This window comes from Ceratotherium simum, chromosome X (genome assembly GCF_057802395.1).
Source record: "Ceratotherium simum simum isolate JZ-2026a chromosome X, ASM5780239v1, whole genome shotgun sequence".
Taxonomy (NCBI): Eukaryota; Metazoa; Chordata; class Mammalia; order Perissodactyla; family Rhinocerotidae; genus Ceratotherium; species Ceratotherium simum.
The window spans coordinates 1,636,389-1,660,961 of NC_141940.1; the positions used below are offsets into that span (position 1 = coordinate 1,636,389).

General features: G+C 62.3%; 1 protein-coding gene across 5 annotated transcripts; it reads right to left on the reverse strand.

Annotated features, from left to right (window-relative positions):
- Positions 1-281: 281 nt before the first annotated feature.
- Positions 282-23,028, reverse strand: FLNA (filamin A). Of its 5 annotated transcripts, none has more exons than XM_014797497.2 (47): positions 22,568-23,028; positions 19,156-19,404; positions 18,935-19,032; positions 18,676-18,823; positions 18,008-18,126; positions 17,848-17,925; positions 17,594-17,756; positions 17,293-17,493; positions 16,581-16,718; positions 16,339-16,462; positions 16,085-16,221; positions 15,791-15,984; positions 15,502-15,615; positions 15,266-15,409; positions 14,401-14,524; positions 14,154-14,314; positions 13,977-14,067; positions 13,721-13,890; positions 13,330-13,447; positions 12,969-13,231; positions 12,131-12,728; positions 11,862-12,035; positions 11,619-11,781; positions 11,380-11,540; positions 11,118-11,288; positions 10,563-10,686; positions 10,317-10,473; positions 9,449-9,638; positions 9,270-9,293; positions 6,700-6,947; positions 6,501-6,596; positions 6,234-6,336; positions 6,006-6,146; positions 5,769-5,897; positions 5,424-5,597; positions 5,177-5,338; positions 4,896-5,099; positions 4,667-4,819; positions 4,429-4,551; positions 4,041-4,307; positions 3,748-3,885; positions 3,431-3,546; positions 2,811-2,943; positions 1,869-2,045; positions 1,479-1,697; positions 1,191-1,394; positions 282-799 (listed from the first exon to the last, which is right to left on the reverse strand). In XM_014797497.2, the coding sequence occupies exons 1-47, from the start codon at positions 22,938-22,940 to the stop codon at positions 612-614; spliced, it is 7,944 nt and encodes a 2,647-aa protein (XP_014652983.1). In that variant the 5' UTR covers positions 22,941-23,028; the 3' UTR covers positions 282-611. The 5 variants fall into 5 exon arrangements, with proteins under 5 accessions (XP_014652983.1, XP_087283552.1, XP_087283549.1 ...); XM_087427426.1 differs by having other exon boundaries at positions 12,131-12,482; positions 16,581-16,757; XM_087427423.1 differs by having other exon boundaries at positions 16,581-16,757.
- Between the last annotated feature and the right edge of the window lie 1,545 nt (positions 23,029-24,573).

Genomic DNA, 24,573 nt, shown 5'->3' on the forward strand with positions numbered 1-24,573 from the left:
CTCCTGGTACAGCCTGGGACAAGTGTACCAGCACCAGGCCCTGTTCTGGGGGCACTACACACCCCTTGCCCCACGTTGGTCTGAACCCAGGGAGGCATAGAGGAGGCGAGTGCCGATGGGGCCTCCTGGAGTCAAGGGGTGGGGCAAGGGTTGGGGGCAGCAGGAGCCCATGGATGCTTGGGCAGTGGAAGGGGCCGGGCCTGAAGGTCCTGCAGTCTGTGGCCTGGGCCAAGGCTTCGATCCACCCTGCAGGCACCCTTGCAAGAAAGGTAGAGCCACCCTCAGGAGAACGGAAGCAGAACTTTATTCCTCTTGGCTAGGGAAGAGAACTAGCGGGTGGGTGTGCACAGGACCCCCACCCCTCACCCCTCCCGGAACCAAAGAAGACAGGCAGAGCCACCAAACAGCTCCCTCTGCTCGCCTTTCTCCTTTGCCCAAGTGGAGGCAGGTGAGCGCAGGGCAGGGGAGGCTGCAGTGACAGGGTGGCCAGGGCTGGCCAGGGCTGGCCAGGGCTCCAGGGCTGAGGAGAGGAAGGGGGGCTGCTCGGGTGGTGGGGCAGGGGCAGGGGCACTTCTCGTCCTGGGAGTTGTCGGCCGGCATGGACACAGAGCTCAGGGCACGAGGACACGGTAGGGACTGCCTGGGATGTGCTCGTCGCCCCACTTGACCACCAGCGTGTACTCCCCCTTGTCCTTGAGCAGGTAGGAGACGCTGTAGAGCCGGCTGCCCACGTGCTTCACCAGGATCTCCTCGCAGGGTGTCCGGGGGCCGTGCACCCCCACCAGCAACATGTTGTTGCCTGGGGCAAGGGAAGGGGCCTCAGTCCCATGTCCCAAGTCCCCTCCCTTCAGTTGCCACTGCACTGAACTCCTTCTCCTGTCCTGTATCCTCTCCTTCCCCTGACCTATTCCAGGGTGACAGCCCTTCCTAAAGATCTGCCAGCACTGCCACCCCCCAGGCCAGGACAGAAAACTCCAGTACCTCTGAGGCACTTTCCTAAAGGGTAGAGGAGATGGCAGGGAGGCCCCAATAGGAAGTGGCTCTAGAAGTGACAGCCACACCCCAAAAAGCATTCCCAGCCCACCTCACACCCCCCCTTCCTGTGTTCCCAGGCACTGGCCATCCTGTCTTATTTCTGGCCTTCTCTTTCTGGAAGGGCTGGGCCTGGGGGCCGGGGCCTGGGAGCCCACCTGCTTTGCTGCAGTCCACTGTGAAGCTGCTCTTCTGGCCCACGTAGGCCTTGCTCAACCCCAGGCCCTTGGCCAGCACCTTGCTGGCATCAGTGGGACCTGGGAGCGGTGCCCCATGCTGAGGGGCACTGGCAGTCTTGGTCAGGGAGTCCACAAACACCGATGATGTCTCATGGAGGCTGTGGTTGCTGACGAGACGGGGACCTGTGAGGCAGAGAAGGTAGGGCTAAGAGGTGGCCTGAGTACCTGGCATTCGGTTGGGCACCAGCAGTCTAGTGCAGGGCTCACCTGTGACTTTGGCTTTGAAGGGGCTGCCCCCAATGTGGTAGGGACCGCCATACTTGATGGAGATGAGGTAGCTGCCAGGTGCCATGGGGGTGTAGGTAACGCGGTAGCCCTCAGGGCACTCCTGGCAATCCATCTTCACCTTGGAGGGCCCGTCGATGGTTACTGACAGGGCACCAGCTCCCGCGTTGCTTGTGTTCACGATAAACTCAGCTGGGCTCCCTGGGAGCACGGGAGGTCAGGCAGAGCTGGCCCGGCCCGTTTCCCCACCCCCATCCCCCTCCCTCCAGCATAGCCTTGTCACCTCTGTACACCTCCTGTCGTCACTGAGAGCTTAGAGGAGGGGCCCTAGAAGCCGTGTCCACATACCAGAAGCTGTACCCACTGACCTACCTGTGACGCCGCCTTCCAGGCCGGCACCATAGGCGGACACCAGGCCTGGGTCCCCTCCATGCCCAGGCTCCCCAACTCGGATCTTGAAGGGGCTTCCAGGGATGTGGGTGCCATTGAACTTGACATCAATCAGGTAGACACCATTCTCCCGTGGGATAAAGCGCACGGCGTACTTATCTGAGGAACAGAGCAGCCTGCTGTGGGCCTGGGGTCTCTCCCTCAAAACCGAACAAGTGGCATCTGTGAGGGGTGTCCCTTGCCCACCAGTGTGAGTCCAGCAGGTCCACACAGCCCACTCAGCTTCTTCTGGGGACTGTGCTGGGCACCCACACCCCGCAACACAGACCTCCTGAAGCCTGAGGGCTGAAGCTTTAGATGCCCGAGCAGCCCGCTATTGGGGCTCATTTGGACTGAAATCTTTTATAAGCAAAATACCCGCCTTACTGCCTCCTTAGAAAGGCAACTGTGAAATGCCATATGCCCTGTGTGTTGACCGGGACTCGAGGTCACGCAGCTGGGAAAGGGCAGGACTAGGCTGTGAGACTAGTGAAACTTGGCCAAGCAGCTCCTCCCACCACGGGCTGCCCCAGGCCTGCCTGTAAGTGCCATGCTCTGGCGAGAGGGCTGAGCAGCCCCATGAATAGACTTTGGGTCTCTCCCTCAAGAGACTGCATCATACTCCCTGCGGAAGGCTCTCTTTTTTCTAGCAGCCATGGCTGCTGAGGCAGATCCCCAAGGGCTTGGGTCACGAGTTGGGGAAGGGTTGCCTGGCTGAAGGAGCCCAGGCATTTGGGCCCTGTCTCCGCTGCTTTCAGAATCTGTACCTTCCTTTTGCACTCTCAGCCTGCTTCCAGCCAGGTGGGCAGGCCCAGAGGCGGCCCACTGCTCCCAGCAGGGCCAGGGCAGAAATGGCCGGGTGGCTGGGCAGGGACAAGGCCTCACCTTGGTCGATCTCTGTGACATAGCACTCCTCCAGGGCTCCTGAGGGGCTGTGCACCTTGGCATCGATCGCCCCCTTGGCCCCGTTCAGGCTGACTGCAAAAGAGGCTGGCTGGTTGACCTTTAGCCCTGACTCCTGGAAGCACAGCAGACGTGGTTAGACAGGGCCGCTGGTGCTGGGGTGAGGGAGGGCAGGGCCCCAGAAGCAGGAGGCCCACAAGGCCGCACTTACCCATCTGGCGTCCAACTTGGTTTAAAGAGGGAGAGCCATTGATTCTCGAGGGGCAGCAAGCTACAGGCACACGCCCCCACCCCCAGACCCATGCACTGCAATCACACACCTGGCAGGCTGTCCCTCTTTAAACCTCAGCCCTGGTGCTCAAGGGGCACAGGCTTCTGTTCAAAGCCTTTAGACCTGAGACACGAGAAAAACTCCACACGGTGGGCAGGGGTGCTTCCTGCCGACCCCAAGTGTGGGCTGCACCCGGCCAGAGCAGAGGCCCGGTGCCCTGAACTGGGCTGGACAGGTCGCTCAACACAGGGGCCGAGGCCTGCTCCATGTGGCGGCTCTGGTCTGGCCGGGCCCAGGAGCCCCAGGTGGGCGGTTTCTCTCGGTGCCTCACCTGAAGACTAGAAACAGTAAGGCGGCAGGCGTCGCCAGACGGAGAAGCCACGGGCACCACGAAGGGGCTGTCGGGGATGTGCTCCTCGTTGAACTTGACTGAGACCTCGTAGTCACCTGGGCAGGAAGAGAGCACAGAGGTCATGCTGGGAAGCCCCCACTTGTCAGCGTTCGAGCCTCCTGCCTCCCACAAAGAGCCTGGGTTGCCCTGGGACCTCAAGGTGGAGGGTGGGAGCCAGGCGGGGCTGTCTGCGTAGAATCAGACCAACACCCACCCCTGGGCGCCACCTCTCCTGACCCCAGCCAGGCCCTCAGTACCTGGCTCCTGGACCACATAGGCCACACCACAGGAGCCGTCCTTGCGGTCCTCGAAGGAGATCTCGGCCTTGCTAGGGCCCTCAACAGCAATGGCCAAGCCTCCGGCACCAGCTTCTCTGGTCCAAATGCTGAATTCAGCTGTGGGAAAGCAATGTGTCCTCATGGAGGGCTGCTCCCCTGGCCTCAGCACCTCCAAGCACAGCTGAGATCAGCGTGTCTTCTCACTATTTCCTCCACCCCCCAGCCCCCAGCCCCGCACGGGAGAGTAAGAGCCTGGCGGGAAGCAAGCCTACCTGGCACTCCCGCTTCAGCCCTCTCCAGGCCAGGGCCCCCGGCGCGGACCTTGTGAGCTCCCCCTTCCCCCAGGGGCCCCACGGTGAACTGGAAGGGGCTCCCAGGCACGTGCTGTCCCTTGTACTTGACGCTGACAGTGTGCATGCCCATCTCGGCGGGCACAAAGCGGATGCAGTAGGTATGGTTCTCCCCTTCCACGATCTCAGCCTCGTGGCTCTTCCCCGATGGGCTAGTCACCTGGGCTGTCATGTCCTGGATGCTAATTTCTGTAAGTGGGGGACGGCCTGGTGAGCAGGAGCCCTGGTCCCCAACCCCTCTGCTTGGGGCTGGCTAAGGCTGGCACCCAAGACTCCCCCAGACTCCTCCCTGGCTCCCTAGATTTCCTACCAGGGATCTTCAGACTGAGGTCACAATGACTGCCAACATTGGCCACCGAAGGGGCCCGTCGCCTGCGTGTGATGCTCTCTTTCACCCGGCCCTCACCTGTCACTTTCACGGAGAAGGGGCTGCCTGCAGGAGGAAGGCACAGCCCACGGCCCACACAAGTTACATTCTGCAGGTGGGCCCTGAGGTGCGGCAAGGAGGGTGGCCCAGCCAGGGGGAGGGGCATGGGTGCTGCACTCACCAGGCACATGCTGGTCAGCGAACTTGATGTTGATGATGTAGTTTCCAGGCTCCGTGGGGCAATAGGTGACCCTGCATGTGCCATCTTCCAGGTCTTCTGTATTGATGTCCACCTTGCTGGGGCCCTCGATGGACAGGCTGAGCCCACCGTAGCCTGCAGAAGGGACACCCCTGAGCTAGGGGACCAAGCACAGTGGTCTCACCCTGGCTGGCAGGCCACCACCGCCTACCTGCATCACGAGTGTCGATGATAAACTCCGCGGGCTCAAAGGTGTGGCCTTCGTGGAGGCCCTGGCCTGAGACCCGCACACGGCTGGCATCCCCAATCTCTGACTGGCTGATCACCACGGGGATGGGGCTGCTTGCCACGTGCTGGCCATTCTTCTTCACGTGTACCAGGTGCTCCCCTGTCTCCTTGGGCACAAATGAGATCCCTGGGCACAGGGTGGGGCTGTCAGCCAGGGAAAGGTGTGCAGCCCCTAGCCTCCCTCCTTTGCAGAAGGCCTCTTACCCACGTGGCCGTTGCGCAGCCGCTTCAGCAGACAGGGCTCCTCCCGGCCCGAGGGCGGCACCACAGTGGCCGTCAGTAGGCTGAGGTCCGTCTCCGAGATATTGATGGGGATGTCAGCGGCAGAGCCCACCTTCAGGTGGGACATGCGCATCGAGTCGTCACCTGGCAGGGGACATTCACTGCATGTCCAGGCATGGAGGGAGACTGCACCCACCCTGCTTTTGTCACTTCTCCAAGTGCCACCCACCTGTGACCCTGGCGGTGAAGGGGCTGCCCGGGATGTGCTGCTCGTTGTATTTGACCAGGATGCTGTAGTCGCCAGGCAGCACGGGCAGGTAGGAGACGCTACACGTCCCATCCTGGTTGTCGGTGCAGCTGATTTCTGCTTTGGATGGGCCCTCGATGGCCAGGGACAAGCCCCCTGGAGAAAGTCGTGGGTGAGGGTGGGAATTGCACCCAGGGACACTGAACCAATGAGGAGGAGCTCCACTAGGTAAACAGGGCCAGGATGGCGGGGCAGGGAGCCCCCTTCGGGGAGCATCTCCCACGTCCTGCAGCACACAGGCAGATCAGGACTAGAGCTGCTGCTCACCCTCTCCCGCGTCCTTGGTGTTGACAGTGAAGACGGCAGGCTTGTTCACCACTCCGTGAGTGAGGCCAGGCCCATAGGCGGTGACGTGGCCACAGTTGACGTAATCCACGTAGAACTGCAGGGGGCTTCCTGAGGCAGGCAGAGGGGCCCCATGGAATGGGAGCCTTCTGTTGCCCCCAGGTCCTCCCTTGAGCCCTGGGCCCCTGTGAGGTGGTGGCGGCATGATGTGGGGCGCACCTGGGATATGCATGTTGTCATAGCGGATGTCCATCTCATGCAGGCCTGCCTCGCTGGGTGCATAGCGCACAGTCACAGTGCCATCCTTGTTGTCAGTGATGGCCGGCTGCGCCACCTTGCCCGAGGGCATCCGCACCTCCCCTGCAGGGCAGCAGGGCCGGGATCAGGGCAGCCCACTGGCACACCCTGGCCTCTGAGGCTCCCGAGCTCCTTTCCACTCCCACTTACCAGTGATCTCACCCTTCTTGATGGTGAAGGGGATGACGAGGTCGAAGGGCCTCAGGCTGGTGACATCCAGCCCATTGACGCCAACCAGGGGTCTCTCTGGGGCCTGCAGTGGAAAAAGAGAGCCCAAGTAAGGGACTGCAGGAGGGGAGGGAGTCCCAGGCGGGAGGATCTGGGGTCCCTCCTCACAGGTGGCAGAATGGGGTCTCACGGAACATCCAGCTGGCCAGCCCCCAAGTGTCCCCTGGGAGGAAGCGGGCCAGGCCATACCCAGGTCTGCTGGCCACCCTGGGCGTAGGTGTACGGTGGGGCCAGTTGCTGAGGCCGCAGCGGGGGCTGTGCTGTGGGCTGGTCTCCAGCCAGAGCCTGCAGAGCAGTGCACAAGAGCTGGAGACTCTGTCATCACAGGGGACCCCGGGGGTGATAGGCCAGGCCCTGCCCAGTGCCCTCCCCCCAAGCCCCTCCTTACCGTCACTTGGAAGGGGCTGTTGGGCACGTGCTCACCACCAAAGCGCACGCAGATGACGTATTTGCCTGGCTGGGGGGCGGTGTAGAAGATGTCAAAGGTGCCATCCTCGTTCTCTACCACATCCACGTCCACCTCGGAGCCGTCGGGTGTGCACACGGTGCAGGTCACCTTGCCTTTGCCCGCTGCCTTGGTGTCCACGGTGATCACTGTTTCCTCCCCTATCTGGATGGTGGGGCCGATGCCAGCACCTGGTGGGGCAGGGTGGGTCCCCAAAGGGGGGCCAGCATGTGAGCTTGTTGCTCAGGCCACTCCGGTCCGCCTGCCGCCCACCCAGGCCTCTTACTGCCACCACCAAGCACAGCCAGGCCTCCCGCCCCCGCCCCCCAAGCTGGGATGGTGAGTGGTTTCTCAGAAGGCAGGAAAGGTTCCCCTGAGCCACCTCAAGCCAGGGAGTCCTGTCTTGGGGGTAGCCCCAACGTGGGAAAGGCCTGATAGGTGGCACCCAGGTGTCTGCGAGGAAGGAAGGGCCGGGAGGCCCATGAGGCCACTGCTGCCATCAGGGCACAAGCTTTTGCTGCCACCCCCCCCCCGGCCAACTCGGTCTCAGCCAGTGCCATGGATCACACTGACCAACACCAGCGCTCTGGCTGGGCCCCAGCTGCCTTTGCCCCCACAGCCTGGCCCTGGCCCCGGCCCCAGTGCTATGTGCAGACGCGGTGAGGCGGAGTCCTGCTGCAGCGTGGGGGGACGTGACACTTGCCTCCCACCCCCAGGCCTGAAGGTGAAACTGGAGTTTCCTGACAACTGAGAATGCTCGCTCAACCGGAGGGGAGGCTCGCAATGAGGGATGGCCGGGCATGGCCCGGTGCAGGCAGGGAGCTGGGAGCAGGGAAGCAGGGAGGCAGCGGGGTTAGCACCCGAGCAGCACAGCACAGCAGGCAGTGGCAGCACCCAGGGGGAACGGGGACAGGAGGCCCAAGCCACAGCCACCGCCACTAGGTTGCAAGGGCAGAGCAGCTGAGCAGCCTCCAGGGCCCCAGAGTGCCCGAGGAAAGGGGAGGGACAGTGACGTTATGATCTGGGCTCAGCCGTGGAGGCTTGGGGGCCTGTGGGTTGTGAGGCCTGGCAGCGAGAGTGCTTTCTGTAGCCCGGCCCTTGCCAGGGAAGCAGCCAGGAGCACCGAACCCACTCAAGGGCTAAGTTCAAGGCACGCCCCCGGCCAGCGTGCCACTGAGCTCCCCCATCAGCCGAGGGCTCCTGCTGTGCTACTAGGCTCCATGCTGGCCTCCCGCAGCTCCCATGAGCTCTAGACCTGGCTGCCTGCTGCCCACCATGCCCTGGGAGGCCTCACCCCACACCTGCCCACACCTGTTCTCCCCAGCTCAGAACCTGGACCCCACCATCTAGCTAGTGGCTCAGACCCCGGCTCCCCACATTCCCGACCCAGCACCCAGCCCATCAGCAGGTCTTGGCTGCTCCTCGCTCAAGCCCCAATGCCACCAGCCTGACCCAAGCCACTTCTCCAACTGGTCCAAAAGTGACTTTGGCTCCCCAACTGGGCTCTCTGCCTCCATTCTGCACACAGTGGCCAGATAAACTGAGACCACTCCCTTAGCCAAGTCTTGACCCTGTCCCTGGTCTCCAAGGCCCTGTCCCCCTGCCCTAGGCACATGTCTGTCACCTCAGATCCTGAGACCTGCTCCACAAAGCTGGTGAGTCCCTGCCACGAATCCCTAGCCACCCTCTCACTCTCTCCCAGGCCACCTCACCCAAGCTCCCAGCCTGCAGCTTTCAGAGGCTCCCAAGTAGTTGTCACCTTGTATCAGTGTCCCTAGTGTCCCTGGCTGGGGCTGGCTCTCCCCTCCCATGCCCAAGCAGGAGAACCTCCATGCCTGGTTGGGGCCACCTGAATAACGTCACTGCTGTGGGAATAGGGGGAGGGAAGGAGGCGGGGAGGGCGGGTGGGCCACCGAGTGCACTTTGGGGCTCTGAGGCTGGGCCACGCCCCGCCATGCTGGCCGCCCAAGCAGTCAACGCTGGTGCTACTGCACTACCAGCCAGCCCCACCCGCTCATGCAGCCTGCACCTCCCCCGGCTTGGGACGCAGAGGCCCCTGGGAGGTGGGGATGAGGGTCTGTGGATCTGGCCAGGGCTGGGGACTCCCACTGGTCGGAGGAGACCCCTTGTCCCCTTAGCCCATGGAGGAGCCCTTGACACGGAAGGAGGAAGCGAGAAGGAAGGGCCTGCTGCCCGCCCCTGGGGCTTCCCCGGGGTGCCAAGATCCCCAGACCCCAGAGCCCCAGTGGGGTGCCTCACAGGATGCACCTCACCCCAAAGCTCTCAGCTGCAACCCGACTTCTCAGATTGGGAAACAGTGGCCCAGAGAGGGGGAGGGCCAGAGCGCTCATGCTCAGCTCCGGAGGCCTCCCTGGGCCCTAACCCTTAAGTCCCCCCCTCTGTCCCTGCCAAGAGCTGCAGCTGGAACTGTCCTGGGAATCAGCACGGAAGAGGAAAGGAAGCTGCCCTCTGGGCAGGAGGGGCATTGGGAGCGGCCCCAGCAAGCAGCTTACCTAGCCCGTGACCTCCGATTGACACTGAGGTGAGAGGGCAGAGAGCAAGGAGAAAGGTCAGGTGAGTCACTCAAGGGGGCGGCCCCCACTCCCACACGCCGCCCCAAGCAGCGAGCCCTTGCACACAGGCACACCCAAGCCCCGTGCTGAGCGCCGCGGCCACTGGCGGGCTGGCTCACCTGTGACCGTGCACTTGCTGGCATCCCCAGTGGGCACGGCCCGGACGCGGTACGGGGAGAAGGGAATCTCATCGCCACCATACTTGATGAGGATGGTGTAGCGGCCCGTGACATCTGGTACATAGGCCACCGTGTACGTGCCATCGTGGTTGTCTTGGATGTGTGTCTTTTTGGGCTTGCCCTCAGGGTCCTGTGTGGCATAGCACAGGGAAGGTGGTTGGCCCAAGGCCAGCAGGCCCAGGACCCTCTCAGAAGAGTGAGCACCACAGCTCCGTGGCAGCAGGGACAACCCCTGAGCCGCTCAATAGCCACAGCCGCAAACAGCTGCCTGCATCTGCCACTGTCCTTTACTTCCCCATGGGCAAAGTCCAGAAGAGAAGCCCCAAAATGCCTAACACTCCCCCATGTGACAACAGGCAGGGCCAGGGAGCTTGGCGCCCATCCCGCTTTATCGCCATGAGCACCTCTCGGCTCCCACCCTCCGCCCCAGGGCCTGCCCCAGAACCGAGCTCCCCTGGAAGATGTCAGCATCCTAGTGTTATACCTGGCCCACGAGAATGTGACAGGTGGGCAAGTTGAGGCACTAAGGACTTTGGTAACGCCCTCAAAGTCAGCAGCGAGTGTGTGCGTGTGTGGGGAAGCCCAGGCCTGTCACCACCACCCTAGACGCGGGAGACCTGCCCTCACTGGCATGGCCCCCGAATGAGAGCAGAGAGCCGGACTGGCCCACCCGGGACTGGCCCACCTGCCTCAGCTAAATGTCACACGCTGCACACCGCTCCGATCTGGGCCCCTCCCTCCCTCACCTTCCCCATGCCCTGAGCTGCGCTCCAGCAGGGCCCGGGAGCCACCCAGGTGGCCAGCTCACCGTGATCTGGACAGCCAGCAGACCCTCTCCTGCGTCCTTCGCATCAATAGTGAACTCCACAGGCAGGCTGGCGGGCACGCCAGTGGTGTTGAGCCCGGGGCCACTGGCCTTCACCTTGCTGGCATCATGCGTAGGCAGCACCTTGACCTTGAAGGGGCTATTGGGCCAGGGTGTTGTGAGTGGTCAGGAAGGTTCTTGGCAACCAGCCCAGTCCCCTCCCCACAGGCAGTGAGCCCTGCCTCTTACCTGCGGGGCACCTCCTCTTCCCCATATAGCACTGAAATGCTGTAGGGCCCCTCTCGGCTGGGCACATAGTTGACAGTCTGGGTGCCATCGGCATTGTCCACCACATCCACCGGCTCTACCAGGCCTGGCCCCAGTCCCAGAGACAGAGACTCAGGCAGTCCCCTGGGCCCCCAGCCCCACCACACCAGAGGGCCAGGAAGAACTCAGCTGTGCCCCCAGCCCCCACCCCAGGCCTAGACCTCACTTTGCTTTCATCTGCCCATCCCCAGAAATGGCCCTGAGCCTCTGTGACTCCAAACACTAATCTGGGGGCAATCTTGGACCCTTGCCCTCCCTCCCACTACATCTGTTCAGTAGCCAGGTCCTGTCTGTTCTACCTCCTTCTGGGTCCCCTGCTCCTGGGCACTGGCTCCGCTGTCACCTGAGGCTCTTCCTTCAACTGCCTGCACACCTGTCCCAGCCTCCACGCACTGGGCCTCCGGTCTCCTCCCTTGGCCCCCCTCAAAGAGGACTCTGCCCTCCCGACCCCCTGCGCCCAGGCGTGGGAACACTCACCTTTGGGTCCCTGCACTTTCACCTGTAGTGGGGCCACACCGGCCTTACTCGTGTCCACTTGGAAGGACTGAGGCAGGTTGGCACGGACCATGCCTGGGCTCAGGCCAGGCCCAGAGCACTTGACCTTGGATGCGTCTGTCACATCATGCACAGGGACCTTGAAAGGACTGCCTGGTGGGAGAAGAGGGATGGCAGCTATATGAGAAAGAGCAAAGGGCGAGTGGGTGGTCCCAGCCTGGTATCGACCTACCTGCCTCCTTACCTGGCACTTGGTGGCCGCCGTAGGTGACATTAAGGCTGTAGGTGCCGGCCTCATAGGGGATGTACTCGACTGAGCAGCTGCCATCCTTGTTATCCATGCAAGACATTTTAGCCTCGGAGGGGCCCTCTACGGCCAGGCCCAGGCCCCCCGTGCCAGCTCCCCTGGTCCAAAGAGATAGCCCATTACTCCCTGGGGTTCTAAGACCCATCGTGGCTCCTGCCTCTCAGGTGCTTGCTCACCTCGTCTCCACAGTGAACTTGTTGGGCTTGTTGGTGGTGCCACTCTGGATGCCTGGCCCGTGGACATGCACTCGGGTGGGGTCACAGCCCTCAGTCACGGGCACCTGGAAGGGGCTGCTGGGCACAGGGCTGCCGTCATAGGTCACGTCCACAGAGTGGAGTCCTGGAGGAAAGCAGGCCAGATCAGGAAGAGCCCAGGCTGCCCTACCCCATCCCCTGTCCCTCGGGAGCCCCAGCACACACCCTCCTCATAAGGTGTGTATTCCACTTTATATGTGCCATCACCACAGTCCTGCACGTAGGTCTCGGTCAGGTTGCCTGAGGGGTTGGCTACACGAGCCTTAACGTGCGGCCCTCCAGTCTGCGTCAGAGCCCGGGCATCCACACTGAACTCAGTGGTGGCCTCTCGGAAGACACCTGCAGGGGGGGCATGGGGAGGAGGCATGGGGCTCCAGGAGCCCTGAGGGCCCTGGCTCCTCCCTGCTCCCATGGCCCACAGTGGGGCCTCTCACCTTGGCCCTCGATCCCAGGCCCATAGCACTGGATGCCCGAGGTGTCCACCGCAGGCTCCACCTGCAGCTTGCTGGGGAAGTTGGGCACAGGCTGGCCGCCGTACTTGATGGTGACAGTGTAGGCCCCAGGGCAAAGGGGGATGTAGGTGATGGTGTGCGTGCCATCACCGTGGTCCTGGATGTGTACCTCTGCTGGCAGCCCTGCCTCGGATCGGATCTCGATGGTCAGCTCTGCACTGCCAGCGCTCGAGCAGTCCACGTGGAACTGGCCTGCCTCACCGGCAGTGGCCCGCTCCAGCCCAGGGCCTGAGCACTTGACCTTGGATGCGTCAAAGCAGGGAACCACGTGGGCCTTGAATGGGGAGCCAGGGATGTGAGTGTCAGCAAAGAGAATGTTGATGTTGTAGTCCCCAGGCTCGGTGGGCACATAAGACACGGAGCATGTGCCGTCCCCATTGTCCAGGCACTCAAGCTGGGCCTCGCAGGGGCCCTCCACTGTCAGGCCCAGGCCGCCGGTGCCGGCACCCTTGGTATCGATGGTGAAGCGAGCAGGGGAGCCTGCACTGCCGCCCTGCAGCCCCGGCCCAAATGCCTTCACCTGAGGGAGGAGGGGCAGGTCAGGAGCCAAAGCCAAGCCACCTCCCTGACCCTTGACCCTAGAGCCCCAGCCTGACCTTCCATCTACCTTTTCTTGTTCTAGCTTCCTTCCCCCACTAGACAGGAGCACAAGCAGGCCTGGGTGGGGCCATCGGTCATAAGGACAAAAATGAGAAAGGGCGAGGGCGAGTCCGGAGAAGATGGGATGGCCCCGTACACCAATTACCCGTACACCAATTACCTTGCTAGGCTTGGTGGGGGGCACCGCTTCCAGAGGAAAGGGGCTGCCGGGCACAGGCATGCCATCGTAGGTCACCTCAACCTCGTAGGGCCCCTCCTCACGGGGCACAAAGCGCACCACACTGTTGTCAGCCCCCAGGCCTGGCTCCACCTTGCACGGCACTGGTGTGCCTGAGGGGCCCACAATCTTGGACGCCACTTTGCCTTGGCCACCGGCGCCCTTGGACTTGACAGTGAACTCCTGGTCTTTGCCAACGTCCACCTCTGTTGAGATGAAGAGAGGAGGGAGAGAACTGTGATGCCTGGCCCAGGCAGCCCCTGGGGCACCCTCAGTGACTGTGACAAGGGCCCCAATGACTTACTCTCTCCCAGGCCGGACACCTTGATCTTGCTGAGGTCCAGGCTTGGAGACACCCCCACTGAGAATGGGCTTTTGGGGATAGGATCTCCTCCGTAAGTGACATTGACGCCCACTGGGCCCTGGGAGGGGTGCAGAAGAGCAGAGTCATGGGTCATGACCCTGGTCACCCTGGTCACCCTGGCCTAAAGCTTCTCCATGGTGGGGGTGGGGAGTCAGAGAGCACTGGCTTTGCTCCCTGACCCCCAGCCTTCCAAGCCTGCTCTCTTCCAGGTGGGAAATGAGAGTGGGCAGGAAGCCCCTTGGATTAGTCCACCCAGCCCACCATGCAAGGAAGCCCATGAGCTCGGTGGGTATAGTGAAGGGGTGCAGCTGCAGTGGGTCAAAGTAGCTACCTGCTGCACAGGAGTGTACTTGACTGTGTAGGTGTTGTCATGGTGGTCAATGACGTCCACATCACGCACTGTGTCCCCCTTGGCCAACCCCGAGAACTGGACGTCCAGCTTGCCTTTGCCAGCAGCTTTGGCATTGACCGTGAAGTGGGTGGGTTTGCCAAGCTCGACACCTGAGGAGACACGGCAACCGTGTAGGGGCACCTAGTCTCAACCCCCTTGAGGCCCCTCAACCTCCCCACAGGGGACTTGTTCTCACCTGTGCGACTGAGGCCTGGGCCCTCGGCCTTCACCTTGCTGGCATCATGGGAGGGCTCCACTTTGACCCGGATGGGGCTGGTGGGTGTGGCCTGCAGCAGGCAGGAGGAGAAGGGCTGAGAGGAGAGCAGCACCCCAATACCCAGTGGTATTAGGGGCTGGGAGCAGCACCACCCACCTGGTCAGCAAAGAGGACCATGATGGTGTAGCTGCCAGCCCCACGGGGTGTGTACTTGACTGTGAAGGTGTCATTGTCATTGCGGATGATGTCAAAGTCGATGTCGGCCTCAGCGGGGCCGACCACACCAGGGGCACACTTGATGCCAATGCTGACGTCACCTGTGGCAGGGCAGGGAGCAGAGGCTGGGAACTCATGGAGACGCCTCACCCACTTACCCCCCCACCCACCCATGGCAGGGCCTCACCCTGGCCGGCCTCCGTGCAGTCCACAGTGAAGTAGGTGGGCTCATGAGCCTTGAGCCCCGTCTTGGCCACTCCTGGGCCATACACCTTGACCTTGTTTGGGTGGCTGCCGGCTCCCACGTTCACCTGCAGGGCACAGGAGCAAGTACAAAGGCATGAGCAGCCTGGAGGAGAGGCAGGGGCTTCTTTACTCATTGCCGGCAGGCATGCAAAATGGTGCAATCCCCTGCGGAAGTAGTCTGGTGATTCCTCAAACGATTAAACATCAAGTGGCCATATGTTGGTGCAGTTCCATTCTTAGGTATCTTATCTACCCAGAGAAATGAGATCACTCGTCCACCAAACACTTGTACCTGAATGTTCACAGTGACACTATTCACAATAGCCCAAAGGTAAAAAATCCCAAACGTCTATCAACTGATGGACGGATGGATACGCAATGTGTGGTCTCTCCAGACAATGGAATCTTATTCGGCCCGAAAAGGAATGAAGTGCTGATTCGTGCTGCCCCATGGATGACCCACAGTGAAAACATGACGCTAAGGGAAAGCAGCCAGACACCTCTTGATCATATGACTCCATCTGTAGGAAGTCTCCAGAATAGGCAAACCTCTATGGACAGGGAGCCCAGGAGTGGTTGCCTGGCTGCTGGGGCAGGGGGAAGTTGGGGGGTAGAGGAGTTTCTTTTGGGATGATGAGAACGTCCTCACCTTCGATTGTGGGGTGGCTGCACAACTCTGAATGTATTCAAAGCTACTGAGTTGTACACTTAAAATGGGTGAACTGTACGGTATTGCAGTTTTACCAAATAGAGCTGGACACAAAGCAAGCAGGTGGCCTAGGGAGATGGGTTAAAGGCCGGCTCACCCGGAAGGGGCTGTTGGGGATGCTGACGCCTCCCCAGGACACCATGGCCGTGTGCTTCACAGGCTTCCTGGGCACGTAGGAGCAGCTGTAAGTGCCATTGCCGTTGTCCTTGACTAACGCCTCCACAGGGCAGCCCTCATTGTCCTGGAAAGCAGGAAGGAGCAGGTGGGCCTGCTGGTCAGTGCCCCAGCCTCAGCACTTGCCCACCCCGCCCCCGCCATAGGTGGATACCTCACCTGGACTTGGACCCGGAGAGGGGCCTTCCCGCCGTGCTTGGCATCCACTGTGAACTCTGCCGGCTTGTTGACAGCCACACCAGTCTTCTCCAATCCAGGCCCACGTGCCTTTACCTGATGGGAGGCCACCCAGATCTCAGGGGACCAAGTGCAGGCCAAGTGCAGGACACAGAGTGGCAGGAGCACACTGCTGGGGATACCAGCCCAGGGCCTGGGCCCCTCCCCAGCCAAACCCCCAAGCAGAGGCAGAAGGGGGCTGAGACCCAGGCCAGCGGCATGTGCCCTTTACCCTGTCTGGGTGGAAGTCCTGGGGCGCCTCACGGATGTCAGCCATGAAGGGGCTGAGGCGGATGTCCTCGCTGTTGCACAGCACATGCACAGCATACTCGCCAGCCTCCTGGGGCCAGTAGCGCACATCACAGGAACCATCACCCTTGTCGTCACATTCGATCTTGGCCTGTGACGGGCCCTCCACCGAGAAACCTGACAACAGCCACCAACTCCATCAGCACCCTGGAGCCTCAGGGGTGTGGCCCTCACCACTCTCTGCCCCCAGGTGCCCACACCACAGCCTCCAACTTACCCAGGGTGCCCACATCGTCCCCAATGGCCTCCACCACGAAGTCTGCTGACTTGCCAACAACGCCGCCCTCCAGCCCAGGGCCCCAGGCCCGAACCTTCTGATTGCCACACTCGGTGCCCACCTTCACCTCAAAGGGACTGCGAAGAGACAGCCACATAGTAGAATGCTGAGGGGCACCTCCTTGGAGGGGGGCTGGCCTGAGACCAGCAGGGGGAGAAGTGCATTGGCTCTGAGCACTCTGCCTGGGGCCTCACCTACGCCCGATGTTCTGGCCGCCCCACGTGATGGTGACAGTGTATGTGCCAGGGACCATGGGATAATACTCGAAGCCATAGATGCCATCCCCCAGGTCCTTCTGCTTCACACGCTCCTCACCCTCTGCCAGAGACAAGGGAGGGCCTCAGGCCTGCCCAGCAGCAGCCCTAGGGCTGCCACCACCCACCCCAGCAGCAGCCCTAGGGCTGCCACCACCCACCCCAGCAGCAGGCCAACTTACTGGGACCCTTCACAGTGACCTTCAGCTCCCCGCTGCCTGCGCCCTTTGTGTACACCTTGAAGTCGGCAGTCTCCTTCACCCGTACACCCTTGGGCTGAAGGCCCCGGCCAACAGCACGGCAGGCACCTGGGTTACAGGCTGTGGGCAGAGGGCCGGCTGAGTCACTGGGAGCTGGTGCTGGGTGACCAGACAAGGGAGGGACTTGTCTCCCTTGTCTCCCACAGGGCTGGGCATCAGGATGGGGATCCCTCAGAACTTGGCCCCACAGGATGGCGAGGGACACCCAAGAAAGAACTGGAAGGGGCTGTGACTCCAGAACCTGTGGCCCAGGCCAGGACATGGCAGGCCTCCTCCTCCCTGCTCCACCCCAGCCCCCAGCTCCCCACCCAGCCCACCCCTTCCCTCCCAGAGGAAGACAGATCCAAATACCGTTGACCCTGTGGGCAGAGCAGAGAGCAGCAGGTTTCTAGATAGCTGGAGCGAGCTCTTCCAAAGGTGAAAGCGTGGAGAGAGAGAGAGAGAGACACGGAAAGGGGCAACAGGAGGAGGAAGGACCCCAGCAGGGAGGAAAGAGAGTGTGCCCAGACAGTGGAAGCACAGAGACCTAGGGCGCCAGGGTGGGGGGTGCTGGAGGGGGACCCGCCCCTGCTGCCCCCTCCCTTGGGAGGCCTAGGGCACAGCACTCCAGCAGGGGGCACCAGGACTGGCCTACCTTGGCCAACAGTGACAATATAGGGGCTGCGAGGGATGGGCACACCAGCAAACGTGACATGCACTGTGTGGACACCCTCCATGGTGGGCTGGTAGCTGCAGCGATACGTGCTGTCGCCTCGGGCCTCCAGCTGAGGCTCCACAGTGCCCTTCTGTCCTGCAGGGTCCTGGATCACGACCTCCACCTCACCTGTGCCAGCTCCTGCCACAAGGTACCGGCTCAGCTCCCAGAGCCTCCAGGCTGCTCCTGGGCCCCAGCAGCTCTCCTCCCAGACCTGCTGGCCTTGGCAACCTCCCCTCACCTGCTGTGAAGATTTCAAAGTAGGTGGTCTTATTGGCGATGTTGCCGCTGGGCTCCAGGCCAGGGCCCTGGGCAGTCACTTTGCTGGCGTCACCCTGGGACTTGTCCACATACACCTCGAAGGGGCTCTTGGCGATATGCTGGCCAGCAAAGAGCACAGTGACCTGTTCCCAGGAGGGGCAGGCCATGAGAGCTGGGCTGAGACTCTCCAGCCACTGCCCCCTCCACCAGCCTCCCCACGGGCTGAGGGCTCACCTTGTGAGTCCCCGTCACCTCGGGGACGTACCAGACAGAGAAGGTACGGTTCTTGTCATTATTGGCGGTAACCTTTGCCTGTGGTGGGAAGAAGCCCATGAGCCTTTGCTAAGAGTGGCCCCTCCATTTGGAGTGCCCTGCCGCCTGCCTGCGGCCCTACCTCCTCCTGGTGTCCGGCTGGGTCCTCCACGTACACCAGCACCTCCCCCTGGCCGGCACTCCTGGTCTCCACGGTGAACTCTGCCCGCTTCTTCACCATATTGCCCGTGGGCTCGATGCCTGCAGAGGAGGGTGAGGAAGCCATAGGCCGGCTGTTAGGGTTGCCACCTCAGCCCTCCATCCCCTCACCCTTCAGGAGCACCTCCCTCTGCAGGCTCGGTGCCCCTCCCTGCCGTACCCGTCAGGCACGTCCTGAACTGACTGAGTCAGCTCAGTGTAAACTGCGGCACATGGAGCCTGGCTTTGGGCCCCAGCTGCACTCTTGCTGTGGACAGGCCTGGGCCTGTTTTTTGGAACACTCACTCGGGTTTGTCTGGGCCCTTGCTCCTACGTGATACCCTGGCTGGGTTTCATCTCCATTTACAGTAAAGCAGCCGGGTCCTCCCTCCCTGAACACGCTCCACCTCAGGCTTATGTGATGTGGGGAACTTAGCAGCCCAGTGGCCAGTTGTGACCAGCCCTGACCCACTCCTATCTGACCATCAGGGGGCACCTGATAACCTCGCCACTATGCGACTGAAGACTCCCTGGGACCTCTAAGTGCAGAGAGGACACTGTCCTACAGAGAGGAGGTCAGCACACAGGAGAGCCCGGGCCCGGCTCCCTCACCTGGCCCATAGGCTCGGGCTTTCTTCGGGTTCAGTTTGGGCCGCAGGGGAGCCCCTGGCTTCAGCTTGGCCTTGGGGAACTGGGACAGGTAGGTCATGACAGAATGCTCATCCACATTGGGGTCCACAATCTCCTCGGGGGTGATCACCTGTCACAGGCAGAATACAGGAGCCATTTGGCCTCCAAGCCTCAAGTTCCTGGGATATGACACCTCTCCCCACTGGGACCACAGCCCCCAGGCAGCCAGGCAGGAGTGTACCTGAGGGATGCCCAGCCAGTCATCGGCCTGCTGCATGGCTTCCCGTGCATTGTTCACAGGCTTGCTGGCATCCCAGGAGTCCCAGTCAGGGCACAGGCCTGTGGTGCAAGGAAGGCTGTGAGTCTAGGGGGCTGCAGCACCCCCTTGCAGGCTGTCCCCTCCACTCCACCCACAGACGGCCCCAGCTCCAGCCCCCCGCCTTCCATTCCCACACCCCTCACCCGGGGCACAACTATCAACAAGGGCGCCCAGGGCCCTGCCGCTCTGCCAGTCCCGACTGAAGTTGGTGATGGGCAGCTGTGGCAGCTTGTTCTGGATCCAGCCCAGGAGCCTCTGCTTGGGTGTCTGCTTCTTGGCTTCCTCATCCTCCTCCTCATCCCACATGGGCATGGAGATGGAGTAGTGCAGGATCAGGGTCCAGATGAGGCCCAAGATCAGCTTCAGGTTCCCGTCCACAATGGCCTTGCTGTCTGTGAAGAAAAGGAGGGGCACCGCTGGGCAGGCGGGGGGCCACCCGTGTCCCCGCGCGCGCGCGCGCGCACACACACACACACACACACACACACACACACAGGCTTGGGGGGTACACACACAGGGCATCAGGCCACTCCCAGGCAGTGGAGAGTATGGCAGCATGGGGAGCCCCAGGGAGGAGAGAGAGGCCCCCTGTGGGGTATAGTAAGGGGTTCAGAGGTGAAGGAGACTTCTGGGGGAAGGGGAGATACCCACAGATGCAGGGTGACAATACAGCACAATGAGGGGGTGCTGCCAGAAGCCCTGGGGCCAGGTGGGCCCAGAGGACCCAGGATGCAGACAGGGCTGGGTAAGCCTCTGAAGGAGCCCTCTCCCCCAAAGATGGCTCTGGAGAGTGAACGGGATGAGGGTTTTGTAGCTGCCCAAGTAGGGGCTCACTGCTCATCTCTAGGGGTCTCCAGGGAATGGAGAGGAGGAACGGCCCAGTCCCTGCGGGCCTAGCTGCCAGGGCCTCTGACCTGGCCCTGGAAGGGGAGGAGGGCTGGGGCTTAGGCTGAGGAAGAGGAAGGCCGGCGGGTGGGGTGGTTGGGAAATACAACTGTTGCCCCAGGGTGGGCGGCATGAGGCAGCCATGAGGCAGAGGAAGCGGAGGCGTTGGGCAAGGACCCTTTGGGTGGAGGGTGTGAGCCCCACCCCCCACTTCCTTAGTGCTCTCCCACGCTCCGCAGAGCCAAGCTGGGAGTCCAGCAGCAGGCCTGGCACAATGGAGGGGCCGGGAGCCCAAAGGAACCAGTAGTTGAGCCGCATGGCCCTGACTCACTGGGGACCAGCAGGGATGGCCTGCCAGCCAGGATGACAGGCAGGACACATTTCAGGGGTCTCTCTCACCCAGCCTGAGGAAGAGGAGTGGAGAGCCAGTGAGCCTGGGTTGGATGCCCAGGTCCCAGCTTGGGAACTAGGGTGGCAGAGGCCATGGGTGGGGTCCCCGAGTCCTGCTGCCTCAGCAGAGCCTGCCCAGCCACTGCCCGCCCTCCTCACCACCTAACGGGCCACTGGGCCTCACTCAGGCAGGCAGCCACCAAGCTCACCACAGGGGAAGTGGTTAGGGCGGACACTCTGCACCCTGTTACCATGGCAACCCCTCCGGCTCTGGGCCCCGCCCAAGGCCCTTCTGGGTTTCAGCCTCCTCAAGCGATGGGGGGCTAGAGGTGAGGCTCTGAGAACGGGTGGGCTTGTCTTTGGAATCCCTGCTAGTGTCCGTGGCCCCCCCCGCCATAATCAAGAGAAAACACTTGTCTAGTGAGTCAACTTGGGGTTGAGAAGAGAATGGATGCCACCAAAAGAGCCATCAATGGCAGGCGGCCTCCGAATCTAACAGGCAGCATGTTGAGAACCAGCTGTGCCACTCAAAGCAGCGTGGCCTCCCTGTTCCCAGGCTGGGGTTGGTCCCAGTTCTGCATCTCTGCCTTGCAGAAGTCCCGATATGGCGGGCTGGAGGATAAAGATGCGGCTTCAGGGTAGGGGTGACTGGATGGTTCAGAGAAGACCAAGGGCACAGGACCATCCTCGGCTTCCCAACAGGCCCCCACCCCCAGAGTCCTGGGTCCAGCATAAGAGCCCTCAGGAGGCCTGAGGCCCGCCTGCTGCTGTGACCCCTGAGGGAACACACTAGATCAAGCTCATCAGCCCTGGTGGGTCTGTCTGGGCCCTCCCCCTGGTCCATAGGAGGCCAGCCTAGGCCCTCCCCATCCCCCTCACAAAAAAGGGAGGGAAGGACCAGGGCCCAGGGTTGGGAGACTGCCTAGTTGGATGGCCCCGCCCCATCCCACCCCCTTTCCCCAGCCCCTGGGCCAGCCTGCCCCCTCCCTCCCCTAATCACTGCTGCTTTCCAACATTTTTTTGCCTTATATGGCAAAGCTCTGGGAACTAGGCCTGCTCCAGCCAGCTCACAAGAGGAGGAGAAGAAGGGAGGAGGGAGGAGAAGACCCCCCCCCAGACAGCTGGGGTGTGGCCTGCCTCCCCACATCCGGTTGCCCCCCCACCCAAGGCTCAGAGATGACTCAGCTTGGCTAGACTGAAGCTGGAACTGGGGGGTGGGCCTCAGCCTCGAATGGCATTCCAAAGAAAGACGTGGGTCCCTTGAGACCTGCCCTCTGAGTGGTTGGGGGCACCTGATTTTTGGTCCCTCACTTTCTCAGGCTCAGCATGGACCGTGCCAGGGCCATATGGACAACTGGAAGGCCTCTTTCAATTTTGAAGAAAACTCATGCCCCTTTTTCTCTCCCTGTTGCACATTCCCCCCAAGTCACCAGTTCTGGTGCCTGTGCCTGAGTGGCCCTCATCTTGAGAAGAGCCTGGGATGCTACAGTAGGCCCGGCCAATGAAGCCTCAGCAACCCAGTGAGCCCAGCGCAGGCTGGAGTACCTCCCAACCAATTCCTGCATTCTAGATACAGAAAAGTGGGAGCAAGAGTCTGGTCTAAGATCAGCAGTAACTTGGTGTCTAAGCATGCTACAAGCTGACACCCAGACTCATCTCTGGTGCCGTTTTGCTAGCTATGGTCCCCTCCGGTCCCCTAAGCTCCCTGGGGAAAATCTAAACTGGGGGTTGGAGCCATCTCCAGTGGGGGGGCCCATCTTCCAGGGCCAGAAAAAGCCAAGAGTCCTAGACAATGGACCCACGATCTCCAACCGGTTTAGGAACCACAGGGGCGCCAGAAGGCCCTCTCCAAATTGCTGTAGGGGGTGGAGAGCCCAGGCTTCCCCCTCCTCAGGGATGGGGCTCTGGGCGCAGGGCCAGAGCCTGGCCAGAGCCCGTCCGTCCCCCACCACCGCCCCTCCCCCGTAACCCCCCACCCCAGGCCCTCTCCCACCGCAGGCTCAGCGGCGGGGGCGTGGTCTGCGGAGGATGTGAGCTCAGCCTGGGCGTGGGCCAGCCGCGGTGCGGTGGGTGGGGGCGCGTAGCGGTTCGCACGCCGGGCCGGCCTGCCTGAGCGCCTTTGTTCTCGAGGCTCGCGCGAAGCCAGGTGGCCCGCGGGCCCCTGGGACAGTGCTTTGGCTTAGGGGGGTGGCTGGGAGGGGTCGGCCAAGGGAAGATGGGAGGACACGCGGAGCCCCCACCCTCGCCCTCCCAGCGCCACAGGGCGGCCCGTGCCCTCACCGATGGACACAAGCTTGATGCTCTCACGATCCAGGAATTCGAGCGCCACCGACACGTTTTCGAGCTGCATCTGGCGGAAGGTGGGCCTCTGGTTGTGCTTGCGGTGCATCTTCTTCTGGCTGAGCACCTCGAGCAGCGCGATGAGCCGCAGCCCGTCGCTCAGGTCCGTCTGCAGGTTGGCGATGCGTTTGCTCACGCACTTGAGGTGCTCATTGCACCAGCGCGTGAACGTGTTCTGCTGGATCTTCTTCCAAGGCGCGTCCTCCGCCAGGTCCTTCTCTGTGGCCGGCATCTCGGCGTCTCGCGTGTCGGCGCCACTGCTCGGAGCCGCGCCTGCCGCGCTCTGGCCCGCCCGGGAGTGGGAGCTACTCATTTTGAGGCGCGAGGAGCCGAGGGGCGGTGCTGCAGCCTAGGCAAGGGGACGGCCCTTTAATTAAAGTCGCAGGCACTTCAGCGCGCACGGGGCGATGCAGACAGTGGAGGTTGCGCTGTGGAGAGAGTGAGCCCTTTAAATGCGGGCGTGGGGCGGAGCTAGGGGTGTGGCTGCAGTGAGGCGGGGCCGCAGGGTTGTGCTTCGGGGGCCGCACCCGCCCCACCCCGCCCGTTGGAATGCCCCTCTTAGCCCCCTGCGCCCCAGCTGTTTTGACCCGATCCCCACCCCCAGCTCTGGGGAGGGTCGTTTGGCCAGGAAGGGAGCAAGGACACACCCAAACCCCACCGTCTCACACTAGCACTGCAGGAAACACTGCAGCGAGGAAGGGCTGCCAGAGCGAGGCAAGGCTGAGCAATGTCTGGCGCTGGACCACTTGGCTTCCAGCGGGCACGCCATACAAGAGACTTTCCCTCCCCAAGGCCCCTGCAGGGGGTGGGGTGGCTCACCCTCCCTGAGTCACGTGGGGTTCGCCCCGTCCCAGCAGCCCCCGCCACTCCGCCCTCACCCCCGGCCCGTTCCCAGGCTCCAGCGCCTGGGGTTTCCCGGCCGCGCCCCGAGAGCAGCGGGAAAGGGCCAGATCCTAAGAGCGAGTCCTTGGACAGCGCGGTCCCGGGCCAGGCGCCCCTGCGAGTGCTTTGCGCGCGTGCGCCACGCCAGGGAGGCGGCTGCCGGCGGGGCCCGGACCCTAAGCCGCCCCCCAAACCTCCTGCCGTAGGCCGGCCGGTGGCTCTGCACGGCCCTGGCCTGCGCACCTGCGCCCGCGGGTCCCCACCCCCTCCCTCCGTCCCTCCACGCTCCACCGGGAGGAAATGGGGCAGTGAGCCAGGAGGCCGCCAAGCACTCCAGGAGCAAACAGCCTTGGAAGGGGCCGGACGTGCCAATAGGCACTGGCACGGGGCGCCGTGTGATGCGTGCAGAGACAGCGAGTGTCCGCCTGACCCACCATGACGTCCACCTGGGGCACTGAGGGTTTCCTCTCCTGTCAGAATGGCCCCTGAGCCCAGTGTGACCCAGGAGGCGGCCAGGCAGGGTCAGGAGGGCCCTTCCAGACCCACAGGGACCTGCTCGGGGGTTCCAACAAGCTTTCGCAGTCTCTCAGCACCTGGGTCTGGGTGGGCTTCAGGGTCGTGGTAGTGCACAGGGGACCCTGAGGACTGAGGGGGGGACCGTGGAAGGCTGCCAAGGCCTGCTGAGGAGCCTGGACTGTGTTCCTAGGGCAATGGGGAGCTATTTGCTCAAAATTAATTTTCTGGTAGATAACTCGGGAGACAGAGGCCAGCAAAAGCACAGGGGCACAAGGCCTATTGGGGACACTCACTGCCACCCTCTTCAGTCAAAAGAAGTCATCCTACCCATGGCTTCATCCCCAGAGTGGACTCACTCCTCCCAGTCCTGTATACCTCTCCTCTCCAGAATGTTCACTTCTTTACATTTTTTTTTCCAGAAAGGCATGTCTCTGTCCCTTCTGCTTGATTCTTAGATTGAGCTGCAGGCTAGTAGTCATTAAGTTATCTGCTAAAGACCAGTGGGAAAGGAGGCCCTGGGGCAGCAGTATGTCATGCCCAAATATGGC

Excerpts from the sequence above, each read along its gene's own strand:
- FLNA (XM_087427423.1), bottom strand. The coding sequence starts at position 22,940 with ATGAGTAGCTCCCACTCCCGGGCGGGCCAGAGCGCGGCAGGCGCGGCT. Across the intron at positions 19,033-19,155 it reads TGTTGATAGTTGTGCCCCGG|GCCTGTGCCCTGACTGGGAC; the intron begins GTGAGGGGTGTG and ends CTTGCACCACAG. Across the intron at positions 14,068-14,153 it reads TGGTCCTCTTTGCTGACCAG|GCCACACCCACCAGCCCCAT; the intron begins GTGGGTGGTGCT and ends TGCCTGCTGCAG.